This window comes from Trachemys scripta, chromosome 11 (genome assembly GCF_013100865.1).
Source record: "Trachemys scripta elegans isolate TJP31775 chromosome 11, CAS_Tse_1.0, whole genome shotgun sequence".
Classification (NCBI taxonomy): Eukaryota; Metazoa; Chordata; order Testudines; family Emydidae; genus Trachemys; species Trachemys scripta.
The window spans coordinates 70,601,420-70,619,107 of NC_048308.1; the positions used below are offsets into that span (position 1 = coordinate 70,601,420).

The 17,688-nt window shown below is 47.5% G+C and overlaps 1 protein-coding gene across 3 annotated transcripts in view; it reads right to left on the reverse strand.

The window, feature by feature from the left end:
* LOC117885124 (aryl hydrocarbon receptor-like) overlaps positions 1-17,688 on the reverse strand; it is a 132,296-nt gene that overhangs the window by 14,296 nt on the left and 100,312 nt on the right. For all 3 annotated transcript variants that reach the window (XM_034786293.1, XM_034786291.1, XM_034786292.1), the window contains exons 5-8: positions 13,160-13,283; positions 10,141-10,274; positions 9,296-9,498; positions 6,500-6,609 (exon numbers count right to left, since the gene is read on the reverse strand). In XM_034786293.1, coding sequence (XP_034642184.1) covers positions 6,500-6,609; positions 9,296-9,498; positions 10,141-10,274; positions 13,160-13,283 — 571 coding nt within the window. The remainder of the gene's footprint in view (positions 1-6,499; positions 6,610-9,295; positions 9,499-10,140; positions 10,275-13,159; positions 13,284-17,688) is intronic.

Genomic DNA, 17,688 nt, shown 5'->3' on the forward strand with positions numbered 1-17,688 from the left:
TCTGAGGTCACCGGTTTAGGGGAGCAGGAGAGCGGTCCCCTGAGAGTCACTGCCTCTGGCTCCCCTGGAGTAATACATGGGAAGTTTTCTGTTCGTCTACATGCAAAGAGTACCCCATAAGGTAGTACCTCACCGCGTAAAGATGTTAGCCAGAACTGTGTCATTTATTTCCCATTCATGGTCTTTGGAGAGACTTCTGCTTAGTCTGTCCTCTAGGAAGTTCTGAGTGCCAGGGAGGTAAGTGGCCGTACGGTAACTTGATTTCTGACACACCAGTTCCCCCATCTGACTGCCTCCAGACAGAGGGAATGAGATCTCGCTCCTCCCTGTTTGTTTATATTGTCTGATAGGATTTACACAGGGATTTGCACAGGCTAGGCAGACTGCTCTGAGTTCCAGTGAGTTTATATGCAGTCTGGCCCTCCTGTGGTGTTCATGTGTCCTGGGCTGTGTGAGGATACAAATGAGTGCCCAATCCTGTAATGGAGATGTCCGTCACAATGGTGGCTCTCAGTATAGAAGGAGTGAAACTGGTCACCACCACAACACTATTTGGGTTTGACCACCAAGCAAGAGAGGCGAGCAATCCTGAGGGAACGGTGACTGGGGAGGTGATGTGGTCCCTGGTCAGCTGGTAGGTCAAGTGGAGCCAAGCTTATAGGCCCCGCAAGCAGAGCCTGATGAAAGGTGTCACAGAGGTATATGAGGCTATATGGCTCTAGAGGGAAAGGCACCAATGAATCATACTTCGGGGCTTGTGGGTAATGTGGGAAATCAGGCTGCTCATAATGCAAAACTTTTCCATGGGAAGGAAAGCTCATGCCAAGATCGAGTCCAGCCTTGCTCCTATGACATGTATTGTTTGTATGGGTGACAAAGTGGACTTGTCTTCGTTTATGCACGTAAGGTGGCAAGGAGGCACCAAAGAGTCTCTATTGCAAAGACAACCACTTGTCAGGATTGTCCCACCAGAAGCCAGTTGTCCAACTGTGGGAACACCGTATGTCACTGGTGTCGCATTTAGGCTGCTACTAACATGAACACCTTTGTGAAGACCCTGGGTGCTGTTGCAAGACCAAAGGGGAAGGCACTTTATTGGTAGTGCTGCTGGCCAATCCTGAACCATAATAACCTCCTGTGCGATGGGTCAATGTCCACATGGAAATATGCGTCTGAACCACACTCCCTCCTGAAGGCCATGATGTCAGTGTAATCATCCTGAATTTCATCTTCCTGATAATGATATTCAGCTGTCAAAGGTCCAGGATGAGGAAATATAGGGAGTAGAATCCTCTTCCCTGGTATTGAGGTGGGATACTATCTATTGCGCCCCAGTGTAATATAGAGTCTATCTCTTGTTGAGGAATCAATTGGTTGGAGGGGTCTCCCAGAGGTGGGGGGGAGGCAGGTGGGAGGTTTGTGAGGAGGGAAGGAAAGGAACTCTATGGAGTATCCATGATAGATAATCTCTAGAATCCAACTGTCCATGGTGATCTTGCTCCAACTGTGGGTGAAAAAAGAAAGGTGGTCTCCAAAGATGATGGATGGCACCTTAGGCGGCATCGGTGGTGGTATGCAGGTCTTGACCTGTATGTCAAAAGTGTAATTTGGCCTGCGGTTGGAAGTAAGTGGAGAATGTGGAGGATGTGGCACCACAGGGGTACTCAATAGGTGGCCCACAGGCCAAATCTGGACCACTAAAAGCTTTTGAATAGACCCCAAAATCTTTTTATTTACTTATCATTGTTATTTTTTAAAATTATTATTTTCTCTGGAGTCTGGACCTTGACTATACCTTGACCAAGAAATCTGGACCTTGACAAAAAATAATTGACTACCCCCCCGTGGTAGGGGTTGGAGCCTGGAAAAGGGTTCTCTGAGATCTGGGTCACTGGCGATGAGGTTCAGGTGGATGCTGGTAGTATGAGGAAGGAAGCTGTGGTCTGAAGGGCTGTTATGGATGTTTTCTCCTGGGGACTAGACTGCAAATTCACAGGGACTTCAGGGTGGAACTCGAGTCATTCAGGGAATGCAGAGACTCATCTGTCTTTTCATTGAACAGATTGGCCTCATCAAAAGAGAGGTCCTGAATAGTATTTTGGACCTCTCTAGGAAGCCTGATGATTGGAGCCAAGAGTCTCTATGAATGACCAGACCTGTGGCCAAGGACCGGGATGCAGTATCAGCTGCATCCACCATAACCTGGAGAGCCACCTTTGCCACCAGTAACTGTATGATCTCATTTTGAATTGTTTTTTCAAGGTAGTGGTGTGTGTACATTTCTTGGGTAGTGACTCTTCTTAGATGCTCCTGGAGTACAGCATCAAACTCAGCCATCAGTTCCACAATTTTAAGGAAGTTTCCATTGTTTGGCACATACAGCTGATCTGAAGTGCCACGCAGTGCTAGATTTTGGGTAGCAAGTATTCTCACAATGGCAATGGGCCTTTTCAGAACATTTAGCCAGTAAAGAGACTCTGATGCATCTTCTCTTGATGCTGATCATCTATGGTGGCCTTTAACCTTAGTCTCATCTCAAGCTCTTTCCACCTATGGAATGCTCTCTGGTGATTTGCTGCCTTCTCATGGCATGCCAGATTTCTAGCAGATTTTTCCAGTTCTTTGTTCCTGTAGAACCCAATGTGGCTGGAACATTAGACTGGAAGAGTTTGCAACAAAAACAGTATGCAGCATTCTGGGTTTTTGAGTAGATAAGCCATGGCCTCTCCCCTTTGTCACCATTGGGGATTTCACACCAGTAATGTGTTGGATGGAAACGTCTATTTTCATTGTCTTTGGGGAACATGAAATTTTTCACTTGCTGTGGCCCATGCAGTACAAGGAAGTCCCTCAGGCTACTGCTCAAGTGGGTCCTCAGTCCTGGATCATCCTTTGTTCCTGTAGTACCCAATGTGGCTGGAACATTAGACTGGAAGAGTTAGCAACAAAAACAGTATTCTTTCACTCACGACTGCTGTTCTGTGCCAGTTATAGTGGCTCTCAACACTCAATTGAAGGGGACAAATAAGCAGGCTGGTAGCAGGGCCTGAGTGAGGGAAGATATCAGCGTCTTAAGGGCCTAACTGGCTCCTACTACTTCAGTTGACCACCTGTTTTTCTCAAGTGGGTTCAGGGAAGCAGCAGGAAACAGGAAGCTCCCTGAGAATCTGGTGTTAATCAGTCCAGGCTCCTGGGGGTGCTAGAGACGTACATAAGAGGCTCCTCCTCCTCTCTCTCCCTGCAGCTCCTGCTGCTTTCTGTTATTCCCTCTCTCCTTTTCTCCTGCCTGCCTGTTATGTCTCTTGTGCCCTCCTTCCTCCAGCACAGCACTCCACCATCTCTGTGCATCTAGAGCAGAGAGATTACATATGCACCAGCAGCAGACACAATTTTCTACACTCTGAGTCCTAGTGGCGCCCCCCTCCCCCAGTCTGGCACCTGAGGTGGCCGCCTCAGTTTGCCTCATGGTAAGGCCAGCCCTGACAACAATCTTAAGAAAATCTATTATGATAGGAAATGCGTGGAAGCATTCAGGAAACTGAAAACACAACTATGCCGGGCACCTGTGTTCTTCAGCCCTGATTTTTCTCAGGAATTCATACTACACACAGATGCCTCGAATGTTGGTCTCAGTGCCATCCTCTCACAAGACTTTGAAGGAGAAAAGCACCTGGTCCTGTACCTAAGTAGGAACCTATTCCCTAGGGAAAAGTCGTACTCAGTTATTGACAAGGAAGTATTAACTTTCCAATGGGCAGTTAATTGGTATTACTTGTTGTGTAGCCCCTTTTCCCTGATCACTGATTATGCGCCCCTATGCTGGATCCAGACAACGGGGGATATGAACCCTCCTATGATGAAATGGTAGCTTGCACTACAACACTATAGTTTCCGAGTACAACACTGAGCGGTAAAGGACCACACAAACCCCAATTTCTTTTCACGGGAGATTGGCGATGGAGACAACCCAACCCCAAATGGCCTTCCCATATTGAGGGGTGAGGCATGTGAAGGGACACACCATCACTCGGATATGAAGGAAACTAACGAGTTCTTATGGGCCGGTTCCATGGTAACAAGATGCACCTTCAAGACTTGTTCAGCCTGGAGGAGGAGGAGCTTAAAAGGGGGAATTTACCATAGGAAGGGGCAGTGATCAGGAATAAGGCTGCTCCACCCAAAGACTGCTGGTCCTAGCCAAGGAGGGAACAGCCACAAGATGCACCACTCCCGAAGCCGCCCTGACTGACAGCAAAGCAATATGCCCCAGGAAGAGTGGTAGAAGGCAAACCCTGTGAAGGAGCAATAGAAGCAATAGACTCTAGGATTTTAACCCCTTAGAGCTGAATATCCAGGGGCTGTCTGAGAGACTGGCCCTCTTTCCAGGCAGATCCTCCTCTTTTGCAAGGGGAAGGAAAAAGGAGGAGCCAACCCTCTGCCCATGTGCGGTTGCCTCAGAGAATCCCCCAAGTGCCGCCAACTGGGGGAGAAAAGAAGGCAAACAACAGACAGTGGGACCGGGGGGAGGGGGAGGAGAGTGGCCAGGGAGCCCTGCTACCACACAGGGCAGTACAAAACAATGCCTCTCAGCTCACTGCAGGGTGGGGGTACTCAATGCTGGAGCAGGCCAAACCATTCTAGCCGGTCCCAGGATGACCTCATTTATTGGATGGGATGGTTCCTGTGGCTGTAAGATGTCCAGGAGATGGTGTTGGGGCCCCTAGGCCTCCTCCGGTGGGATTTGCAAGTCATCGGCCACCCTTTGGACTAGATCTTGAAGAGAGGGTGGCAACTGGATGACCACGTCGTCCAGTCACGAGGAGGCTCCGGTCAGAACTGGAAGTACCGGCACTGTTTCTTCCTCCTCATACACGGATGGAACTGGTTGATGAGAGGGGGAAGAATGGTAGGACCCTTGTGAAAGTTCTGGGCATCTGCTATGAGAATCCCAGGGGCCCCAGTACAGCCAGAAGAAGGGATTTATCGGTTGTGGTGATACCCAAGGGAAATGACCAGGTGTCCCTGGGCAGGGGGGTGTCGTAGTCAAGAGGATCGGGGTGCTGTGGCTGTCTGTCTAGGCTCCTGCACCTTCCTGGAGATATCGGTGGAGCTATTGCCTCTGACTCCTCCGAGTCTGAAGATGGTTCCATCAGAAATGGTGGTGCTGTCGGTACTGAGATGCTCCTGTCCGATGGATTGGGATGGGGTCTCTCCTGTGACAGCAACAACAGTTTGGCCTCCCAGCTAAGAACTTCCCTGAGAACTGCAGGGTCCGACAGAAGTGGAGACTGTGGGTGGGGGAGAAAGACATCCTCTGGTGTCAGAAAATTCTCTGTACGCCCAGAGTCTGCGGAGTTCCCACTAAGGCACCAGAGGGACCCGCTTTATCCATCAGAGCTGGCCACTCTCTGAATTGCCGAGGCAGTACCAATGGTACATCTGGACCTGCACTCATGGATGGGATTGGCCTGTCTTTCTGACCCGGTACTGTGCTCACTGTTGGGACTGATGGATCCCTTTTCTTCTTTGCCTTATCCTCCAGCGCAGGGGGCTTTGGCGCCAGTTCCATGGGATCTGTATACGACGTCTCACCTGACCAGGCATGGCTTGGGGAGCAAACATGTTCCTTGTGGGCAGTCCACTGCGGGGATCTGCCCTTATGCCCATGAGTGTGTTTCTTACTCACATGGGGAGCCCTGTGTCCTGAGTCCTTGGGCTTTGGTGCCAGTGGTTCTGCTCCATGGCTCGTGCTTGGAGGGGCATTGCTGGTCAGCTGAAGCCAAAGTATAGGGAGGTCCCTCTGGCCGAGATCAAAGCAGGGCCTCAAAGCTTCTTCCATTACGTGCTTCTTCAGCCTGAGTCCTTCCTTGGGCCTCTCTGGTTCTGGGCAGGAAGGACACTTCTCAAACCTATGCGCCTCACCCAGACAGTAGAGTCACCGTTGATCATCGCTGACAGAAAAAGAGCGGAGGCAGGAGATGCAGTTCTTGAAGCCCAGGAACCTGGGCATAGTCCCCAAGACAAAGACAGTCCCCGACTAGGGGGAGGGGTTTACTAAGCTGTTCTAAACTATATGACATACAACTAAGATTTCTAAACTACAGGATAATTATTTGCAGCCAACATGTACCATAACTCTTCTTGAGATTGCAAGAGCGAAGGAGGACAGGATTCTGACTCAGGCCATGCGGCCATAAGAGGGAACTGGAGAGGTATCGACCCGCACTGCCCCCTATACCTTCGGTTGGGAAGCACGAGGGAAGATACTGTGCATATGCAGGTCATTGGACACTGCCTGGAAAAACTTCCAGACTCAGTCGCGTGGCGCGCACCCACATGTGGAATACACAAAGGGACTAGCATACAAAGAACTATAATTATGCTGGTATAATTATGCCAGTAATTTTCCCTGAGTAAACCAGACCTGCATAAAATAGGACAATACAATCATGTTAGCTGAGTTGGGATCTTTGATCTTACAACTCGGCCCCAAACTCACTTTTCACATGATTCTCTGCACAGTGCATCATGTCTGCGGCATGGACAAACTGGTACCCGGAGCCTCTCATGCAGAGCTCAGTTTCTGTGTATCCCAGCACAACTTTACCTCTGTAACATAAAACAAACAAAAAAAGAAATGGAATTCATGGAACTTTTAGGACCAAGGATGAATGCAGAACACAGCTATGTGGGTCCACTAGCTAGGGCTTAACCTAATCTGTGCAGTTATCTGATAACAGGGAAAACTATGGTGGGCTTATCTATCCCTCCATCTGAGTGGAGAGGCATTTTCCATTCTGTGAAAAATTCTGGGATTTTAAAAATGTTTCAGTCGCCAGCAGGGTAAAACAAACCAAAGAAAAATCAACTCAATTTTTTTTGCAGAATGACTGCCCCAGCTGGTATTTACAGGTATTTCAGAATGACTGCCCCTTGGTATTCTTCCCTTTTCCTCCCTTGGTATTCTATTATTAATTGAATTGGCTCGTTAGCACGGATCCCCCCACTTGGTAAGGCAACTCCCATCTTTTCATGTGCTGTGTATTTATACCTGCTACTTTATTTTCCACGCCATGCATCTGATGAAGTGGGTTTAGCCCACGAAAGCTTATGCCCAAATACATTTGTTAGTCTCTAAGGTGCCACAAGGACCCCTCGTTGTTTTTGCCCCAGCTGGGAAACTAGGCAACCTGCCTATCCAAGGAGCCATCCTGCTGGGCTGCCCCGGTCCTCAGGGAGCTGCCCTTGACAGGAAACCAGCCTCCTAACTCCTCGGGGAACCTGGGAGCAGGGGCCTGCCCAGCCAGCTACCCCAGACTGGGGATCCTGGAAGCCTGGGCTGTCAAGGAACTGCCAGCATCTGAGCCTGGGTTTCTAGCCAATCAGTTCCCATTCAGCCCAGCGGGCTGGCTGTTGAAGAGCAGGACATCTGAGCTGGTATGAACCAGGTTTTGGATTGAACCCTGGCTGGGTCCATTGAAATTTTGTCAAGTTCCTGTAGAATGTTTTGATTTCAACAAATCAACATTTTCCAGCAGAAGAATGTTCCAGCCAAAAAGTCCCATCCAACTCTGCTCACTTCACGGAAAAACAGTTGGGAAGAGTCATCTTCAGTACGTTCTCCCTGCACCTCTGTCTTTAGACCAATGGTGCGCAAACTTTCCCAGTTGTGTCCCCTTACCAGTAATGGAATCTGCCTGTGCTTCCCCCCACCCATTACTGCACAGCCAAGGCTCCCTCAGCAGAGGAGCTTGGGCTGAAGGCAGAGCCTGGGGCGGAACTGGGGATAGGGGAGGAGCTGGTCTGGGATGGGGAGGGAATGACAGCAGAGCTGGAATGGGGGTGGAGCTGGGGTTGAGGGTGGAGTGGAACTGTGGGCGGATCTGGCCTGGAGGCATGGTGCTCCCTCCCCAATCCCTATGGGGGCTGGCCCGGGGCTGGAGACAGAGCAGGACTGGGGGTTGAACAGGGTTGGGGGAGGAGCAAGGCTGGGGGTGGAGTTGGTCTGGGAGCAGAGCGGGGACAGAAGCATGGCGCTCCCTCCCTGGCTACCTGTACGGGCTGGCCCACCACATACCCCCCCGAATGTTCCTCCCTAGGGGGCGCTCCCCACAGTTTGGGGACCACTGCTTTAAAGATGTTTCTGGATGTTCTCTAAGCTGAGCATTTGTAGCAAGATGCCTTCTACATGGAAGGACAAGGTAGAAGAGCAATAATAATTGTAAAGTAAAAGTAATGCTCTTAAATAACCGTGACTGGGTTTTCAAAGGAACCCGAGATAGCTGCCCAACTCCGACTGCATTTCAGTGGCAGCTGGGCATTGTAACAGGGTGGCCAGCCCCTTTAACAGCCAGAGGCCTGGAGCTGGCCAGGCCCATACAATTAGCCCTGCCTTCCACAGCTGGGATGGGGCGTGGGGTTTCATTAGTGGAACCAGCAGGGTTTGGAGGAGCTGATTCTTCGATAAGGAGCAGCAGGAAGCAGGGGGTCCCATGTCTGCACGCTTGCTTAGCTTGCTTACTCACAGAGGGAAAGAATATGAGTGAGGCTGAGAGAGAGATTTCAGCAGATGCCTGCCAAGGCAGGGAATGGCTGCTGGGTGGAAATAGGCTCCAGCAGGAAACCCAGAGGAAGCAGGTGGGAACTGAGAGACTACAGTGGGAAATGGGAAAGATTACAGAGGCTGCTGAGCATAAGCAGCCTCTGGGTGGGGACCCTGAGTCTTTAAAGGAAAGACGAGGCAGAGAAGGTCTGGCGGGAAAGACTAGGAGTGGGAACATGTGGAAGATTTGAGAACTCTGTTTTGGGAGTCTAGGGAGAACTGCTGAACTTGAGAAGAGTTTTTCTGATAATTTGAGTTATAGGCCCAGAACTGAAGAAAAGGGAAACCGAGGCAGGGATGCTGCAGAATGACCGCAGGCCATGAGCAAGCTCTTAGGAGGCAGCTGGCCCATGGACAGGCACCTAACTTCTTTATGTTGCTGTGATAATCCCAGCCTATGCCGATAGCTGGAAATCTGTTTTGAGACACAGTGGGTTTTAACCTGATGATGTCCCTTTGAATGTCATTATGTTTAATGCAGGTTATTTGTAATGCAACGGGACAAAGTTTGCATAGGAGATTTTCTTTTCTCTATTCATTTAATCTGGCATTTGGCCAGGGTTACAATCTACTGTTTTCTCTGTTTCTACAACAGCAGTACTAGCAGCTACAGCATGATGTCTGCCTATATCCTCAGCAAACTTAACGAGAGCTGTGAGCATGTGGCATCTTGGCCCCGACTCTGTGCCATACCTTGAATCACAGGCCACGGGGGTAAAGTCCAGCTTGTGTTTTGTTTGGAAGATGAAGGTCTTGGTTCGAAGCTCCAGGATAGAAAGTGGTTGGAGCGGAGTTGCGATGGCAAACAGAGCCAGCTGGGGAGGCCTGAGGGTCCCATCTTCTGTTCTCTTTTGCTGCCCATGGAGGAATTTCAAACGGCCGTGGAAATTCAAGGCCTTTGGGGAAGAAGGAAAAAGTGGGGATGACAAAGATATATACTAGTGACATGGATCATTCATATCAAAATCTCTCCATTCAACTCCCCACCACTGTAGCATCTGGGCACCACACAGACATTACTGAATATATCCCTCGTGAGCTGGGGAAAATTATCCCTGTTTCACAGATAAGACAAGACACTGCCATTATCCCTACTGGGCACGTGAGAAACAGAGGCACAGTGAGATTTGCTCCAGGGCACACAGAGAGTTGAACATGGTTCTTCTGAGGTTTAGGGCAGGGCCTTGGCCACCAGGCCATCCTTCCTCTTACTGTCTCATCTCAAAATCCCAATGTCCAGAGAAAGCTTGAGCCTGGCAGAGTTCTGTGGACTCCCCACACGTGGCATGAATGGGGAAATATCCCAATACTCCCCATCAACTCTGGTCAGGTTTGCACCACCCCACAGCAGAAACTAGCACCTACTCGAGAAGCCAGGCTCAGAGTCTGTTCCCGGGGGTGTGGCTGTCATGGGACAAGTGCAGCAAGGGAGCAAGACCTAGATCCTCAAAGGCATTTAAGCACCTAGCTCCCATTGAGAGGTAGGTGCCTAAATCTCTCTGGGGATCCGAGCCCCAATGCCTTGCTGGCTGGATTACCAGGAATCCCGAGGAGTTGTCCAACAAGCAACGGAAGCGACAGATGAAGCTTCTTTCTAAGAAGGAGGAATTCTCAGGTGGCAGGTGCTGGGGGTCATCCATGGTGGTGGTGCTGCTGTCTACATGAGGCATGGCTGGGAAACCAAATCAAAACAAGAGAGAATGTATTCATCTGGTTTGAAATCACTTCAGAACATTCCTGTTATGCTGAGTCCTTAATGTCCACCAGGCCTGGAGGAAAGGCTTGGACAATGCTATTTGGAATGAACGAGCCTCTTGGAGCCTGTTCTCCTCTCCATACACATGCAGCGATCCCGTTCATCTTCTCAGAAGACATTCGAGCACATTGGAAGCTGAGCAGACCCCTAATTATAGCACTGTGTGAGAGTCAGTTGGCATTCCCAGCACAAGTGCTTCTTTTCTGGGGTCTGTCCCTTGGCTTTAGAGGGATGATCTGGCATCAAGCTTACCAGGCACTGTCTCCGTCCAGAACAGAATAAGGTGCTGTAATTGATTAAATTGGAAATTAATTCAGCCCTTTTAAAGTTTCATGCCTGTGAATAATGTATCATGCATATACACAGATGCACCCTAAGGCCCTGATTCTCCAAAGACTGAGACACATGCTTAGCTTTCTATATTGTTTGTAACCACTGAAGTCAGCATGCACGTGCTTAAGTCTTTGCAGGATGGGGGCCTACAGGCTATCATCTAAGCTCGGGTAGGTGGATGCCAGCCAATGAAGGCAAGAGAGTTGTTTTCTCTTACATCAGCTCTAGACATCCAGTGGACTGCTTATGTGCTTATGTGAATCCAGAAGCTTCAAATTAGGTGGTGAAATCTGTCAGAAGAAATTAGCAGCCCATAATATGGTCTGATAATTTTTTCCTGTTTCAAAAATAAATAAATAAATAAATAAAATGGCCAAACATACATGATTACAGTCAGTCCCAGGGCTAGTGCCGCAAGCATTTTTAGCAGGCATCTCAAACAGTATTTAGTGACTAATTCATCAGTGTTGTAATAAACATGGCTTTAAAGGCAGACAGGGAGCAATTCCTGCCTCACAGGCATATACCACATAGACTAGAGTGATGCCAATGACGGAGAACACATATTCACTGTTGGTCTCTCTTTTTTGTTACTAAAGAGAGCTTCAATTCTAAAAAGCCCCCTGGGAGTAAATTCTCTCATGGTCTTGATCTACACAAGCATAGGAAATGCAGAGTAAGGCCAGGCCAGCATTAGATATTTGTCAGTACAGTAATGAGGGTTAGCAGGTGATTTTTTTATGACATATCTACACTGACAAAAGTCCTAGTGTAAATACAATAAAAACTATATCAGCAAATGCACACTTTAGCTGGTATAAGCTGCATCGACATGAGAAGGGTTTGTCAATATAGTTATACCAGTATGGCTACATCAGCAAGCCTTTTCTACTGTCTTAGGGCATGTCTACACCCCAGCTCGAAGGGTGCTTCCAAGGGTGTGTAGTCACCTGAGTATGTACCCAGGGTGGGGTAGGTTTGTACTCAGGTGGTATGCACGAGCCCTTGCCTGTGCCACCCTGGCCACACTGCTATTTTCCAGCAGAGTTGGCACACGTCTGTGTACCCACATGGGGAAGTGCCCTCCCACCTGCTGTGTAGATGTACCCTGCGCGCTAGTTCCTCATTCTGTTGAGCCATTTGAGGTGCAATGATGAGCCTGTTGAACATGATTCACCTTGGGCATTGCTGCCCCATCTCAAACCTTCCCTTTGGCTGGAAGGGTCATTCTGAAAGATGTAGCCAGGTGACTTGAGTTTCATCTGAGTCCTTCAGGTTTTCAGCCTGAATATGGCCTAGGACTCTGTTGGTCTTTTCTATGGATGATCTCCTAGGGATGGACAGGGCTCAGGCATTGTCAGCTCTTAGCCAGCCTTCACCCTGTTGCCCAAGAAGCATTGTTGGCTCTTTTGAAGGCTCTGGAAGGGCTAGGCAGGAGAACATTCCCTGCCACTATGAGGACTCGGGCACTGATGCACCTCGGTCCTTCCGATTCTCTGCCTGTGCAGACCATGGACTGTCACGCTTTAGTCTAATTTTGGTTGCTGGGTTTAGTGTACAGGTGCTGGTGTTGGCCTGTGACATACAGGAAGTCACACTAGATGGTGCTCTGTTCTGAGCTTAAACGCTATGATTCGGTGTTGTGGTGAGTCTTCCCCGTAGGAGCTGCCAGAGGTGGAGATGTGCAATGGTTCCTTTGGCTCACAGGGATCTATGCTGCCGTCCCTGCTTGCTCGGTGTACGGGGGTCTGCTTGGAAAGGCCGTGAGATGTTCTGGGTGGGCGGCAGTGCCACCATCGTGCTGATGGAAAGTCAATCTTATGCATCAGATCTAGGTGCTGCCTCATGATTTTTTCAAGGTTTTCTTGGGACAGAGACTCCCACTGATTCTGATGGGCACTGGTCAGGCATGGAGCCAAAGAGATATTATACCCTGGCTCTTACCCCTCTCTTCTCAGAGCCATATGTGGAGGTCTAGCTTCCCATTCTGTGGGAGGCCATGAATGGAAACCCTGCACCACCCTGAGAAGGGAAGAGTGGGTTTGGCTCTCTCTCGAGAGATTTTGTTTCCATTTTAAACAAGCTGGTAGATCCAGCTTAGACACACTGGCGTGAGTTTATTGGCTCCTCCATTCCTTGACCTTTCTAACTGGTCTGGCTCTCCATAGCCCATCGAAACAGATTTGATTCTCCCACTAAGAATAAGTTTTCTTCAGAACAGCATCCTGCTCAAAGCAGTCACAAATTGCATTGCCAGCTCTCCCCCCGCCTCGCCTTTCATAGGCTGGGCTCTAATGTAAGGCCAGGGTTCCCAATGGGATTGCAGGGATTGCTTTACACCCCTTCTTTGCTTTAGCACTTTAGGCTTGTCAGTCTCCATGGGGCTTTTCCTGTAGAGCTCATTGAGGCAGTAGTCACGGCTCTCACTGCACAAACAGTCTTGTGTTCCCTCAGCCCTGGTCACTCACCGGCTGTGCCTCGCTCCGGTTCCTTGTATGGAGGCAGGTTTAGGGACCAATGCAGCTGGCACTGGAACATGGCTCGATCGTCCGTGTGGATCAGCTCAAACACACTCTGGTAGATGATGTCTGACTGAAAAGAAATCAAAGGGAATGCGCCATTGAATGCCCACTCAGCTGGGAGACACATGGAGCAAGAACTGAAAGGCACAACTAATTCATCGCAGCAGCACTGCTCTGCAGCCCATATCCCTGCCTGTGGCTCTACACCTGTGCATGGTCTGGCTTCCTCAGCTCTGCCAGACTGATTAAGTGTCGCAGGCCGACCCTTTGACAACTGCCACGGAGACAAGTGTACAGCAAAGCGGTTAAATCAGTCACATGTTTGAGTCATTCAGACTAGCTGGAGAATGAAGGCTCTGAAAGTGGGGCTATAATCTTATGACTTGTTTTACTGTGGCATTCAAAGCCAGAGGCCCCCTGGCTGGGAAGCATTGCCACCAGAAAGGAGAAAACAGCCTCCTGGACCTCGTACAAGGAACACGTGGACTGAATCAATCCGTCAGGCTATGCAAAATATAAAACGACTTTCAAAACAGTGTGCCTGAGGATTTCCTCCCATGCCTCCTGGAAATCAAACAGACTCTTTCATTTAATGCACCTCTCCCCTTCTCCCACTGCTTAGGCCATGGTGGAGGGCATTCATGAAGTTCAGTTTGGGTGGCTTTTAGGGTTAATTCTTTGATGCTGAATTAAAAAGTAACAGTTTCAGCTGAAAGCCAACTGTTAGCAACAGAAAAATAGAAATAAACATTACAAACACTATCTGATTTCCCTGCTGGCACCATGTTCAATGTTTGGTCCATAGTCTCTTCCCAGGCCACCTGCTGTACAAGACCTGTGCACAGCAATCTTTAAAACTACCTATAAGCCTAGGCCACCAAGTGCCTTTTCAGGTTGAGCCTCTCCCGGGGTCAGGAGTGTTAAGATCCAGGATTCTGTTCCAAACTGTTTGCTATGTGAAGTGTTCCATATGCACGGGCTAATGGGAGCAGCATGCCCCAACTGGTTTGGATTTGTTCCCTCCATCAAAAGGCAAGACAGACAAGTTTAAACATTTTTAAATGACCCGTACGCTGGTTGTACAGCAAGGAGCTGTGCTAAACGTTCACAGCCAAATGAGAAAAGTACAAGAGGGAACAATTTGAAATTGCTGGGGGTGGAGTTCAAAACTCTTGTAAGGCCCATCCTGGATCCTCCGTTCCACAACGCTGCTCCCATTTGACAGATGTAGGGCCAGGAGCCTTCCTCAAATTCTGGCTACACAATTGATCTTCTTGTGTGTCTCCTTGGGCTGGGGATAGAGGGGACAAAAATGATCTCCTATGCCCTCCCCCTTTTAGGGGATAACTGGCTGGCCTGTACCTCCTAACCCCTCGGTCTTCAGGGGTTGGCAAAGAGACGCTTGTCCCTTCCCACCCACCAATCCATGGGAAGGCTCTTTGGGGAAAGAGGGCACCAGCTGGAGTACAGGGAATGCCCCACTCTTGCTATTAACAACCCTGCATTGAGCCTCTCAGAGTGGTCTGAGGTCTTTTCAGAGTTGCCCTGTGTGGGGCTAGGAAAGGGACGCAACAAGAGAAACTCAACTCTGGTTCAGCTGAGGAGTCTGACATGTCAGGGAAAACATAACTCAAAGAGATGGCAGAATCCCCACACTAGCTCCGCCGCCCCGGGAACACGGGAAGTGCTTTGGAGCTGGTGCTGGATACGAAGAGGCTGTAACTCTGCAGTGTGCGGCATGGCTCCGCATTACCAAGTAACAGCAGTGACTTCCCTGCAGCAGGTTCTGTAGCTGCCTGTCACTGCCAGGATGGGCTCCTGTTCTCAGCCCAGCCACCTCGCACTGCAGCTGTATCCCGTATGCTGCAGCCAGACAGGAGATTAAAACCAATGATGCTCTTGTGTTTTTAAAAAAGAGCACTGCCAAGACCTTGATAGAAAGTTGTGCAATGTTTTTTTATTCTTGGTGACTAACAGCAGCCCACTGGAAGCTTTGATAAAAAAAAAAATCCTTTTCTTGCCACATGTGCTGTTGCCAGGAGGTAAGGTTTGATATTCCCTGGCAAGGCCTTCTTCAAAATTTTTACCTTTTGGGATAAAACTCTGCACCGTGGCGATGGCTTCACAACATTCTGATGCTGTCACATTCCACCATGGGCCATTTTAGACCTGTTGTTAACAGGATCTTACACTAGATCTGAATTTGTCCCCAACAATAAGAGGATATCCCGTAAGATATGGGCTTGCTGCAGAAATTTCTGGGAGTTATGCAGGAGGTCAGACTAGGTGATCATTCTGGCCTAAAACTATGCTGACCATATACTTATGTGACTATACTACTTATATAGTCGCATTACTGTAGTATCTGAGCACCTCACAATATTTACCAGGCTCCATGTAAGCAGTGTATCTGGTGTTTTGGCTTGCTGGCTTGTATTTAAAGACCCTTCGGATGTCTTACAAATGTGGGACAAGTTCATTAAAACTAAGATGACCTCACTTTCCCCCCTGGCTTTAATTTCTAATTAAAAATCATGTAAACTTGCTACTATGTCTTTAGCATTCAAAGCATGATACTGTGCCAAACTTCGAAACAAACAGAATGGGAAGAAACTGGATTTAATGTAAACAGAACCTAATCATGCTAAATGTTAGCGACAAGAGATAGGGCAGAGAATAAGTAGAAGTGTGCCATTCTTCAACCCCTAAAGTGCTACCTGATAGCTATTTTTGACATAAATGCAAATCAAGGAAGGAAACGCTTTGGAGAATAAAATGAAGTGAGGTAGGTTGTTAATACACTGCATCTAATGCTACGAATAGTCAATAAAATTACAGTTGATTGTTTGGTTCTGTGGAGGGGACTGTGTTCAGAGCTGGCAACATTTTTTGCAATAACTTTTTCCCGAGAAAAATGCAGATGTGGCAACATGGAAACATTCTGTGAATTCATGTCGATTTCAACAAATTAATTACTGAAAAAAATGGAATGTTTTGTTTCAACATTTTCTAAACAAAAGGTTTCAACTTTTTGGTTCAAAAGTTCCTTTAATTTTCATTTTAAAAAAACACTGTAAAAATGTTGTAAATGGTTGGAATCCAAACAAAACATTTTTATTTTGTCAAATGAAATGTTTCATTTTCACCCACAACAATATTTTTTCCAAATTGATTTCCTGAAAATTTTGAAAAATGTTGGGTTTGGTTTGACCCAAAACAATTGTTTTTTTGTGACTGTATGTGTGTGGGTGAGAAAGAGAACTGCTAACAAACAAACATTTGTCTACCTCTGTTTATGGTGGGAAACGTAATAGGCACTAAGATGGGAGCTGACATTTCAGCTCTTGGCATTTCACAAACTACAGAAAAAAAGAAAAAAATCCTACTGAGGTTGTTGCCTTTTTCCAGATGAGATGAAGCAGAAGGTTTATTTCAGAAACCAACACGGTGAAAAAATATGTTACCTTTGGATAGTGCTTTTATAATCACACTGTGGCAGGAAACAAAATATATTTTTCACAAGAAGGAATTGTGTAAAGAGAATATACATGTATACTCCATACAATTTCTAACTTTAAGGCTTCATTGTACACCCTTATTTCTGTCCCTTTGTGCATATGTGTTACGACACCGTCTTTAATGACATAAGCATGTTGTTTTTCTCAAATCATGCCCTGAGGGAAATCCTGGCCCCATTGAAGTCAATGGGAGTTTTGCTACAGACTAGGTAACACAGCTGCATTCGGGTTTGAAATGCTGCCTCCCTTAACTGCAATTCTGGAGATGGCTGAGTTCACCATGAAGCCTATTAGCTGGGCTACAAACACACCAGCAAATGTTCATTATTACTCTGCTTTACTTAACAGACCTGCTTTGCTGGTGCCCTACATCTGGCCTAGGTCATTTCCACCAGTGCAAAGCATGCACACTCACTTTGCACAGGAAAACGATGAATCTGGCACAATGCGCAGCAAGGGAAGTGCAGTTTAATGCTATAATTACATACTTTGAAACTCTATAGCAGTGATACTCAGATCGCAGTGGTTCCGGAGCCAAATTAGCGATCATTATCCAAAAGAACCACAGTACTGTGAACTCATCGTTTTATTTACTATAGTACTATATATTCCTATTTAATCAGTATGAGAGGGAAATATTTACACACACACACACACACACACACACACACACACACACACACACACATTTATTTTAGGGCTGCCAAGCGATTAAAAAAATTAATCATGATTAATTACACTGTTAAACAATAATAGAATATCATTTATTTAAATATTTTTGGATGTTTTTCTACATTTTCAAATATGTTGATTTCTATTACAACACAGAATACAAAGTGTACAGTGGTCACTTTATATTTATTATTGATTACAAGTATTTGCACTGTAAAAAAACCAAAAGAAATAGTATATTTCAATTCACATCATACAAGTACTGTAGTGCAATCTCTCAGGGCC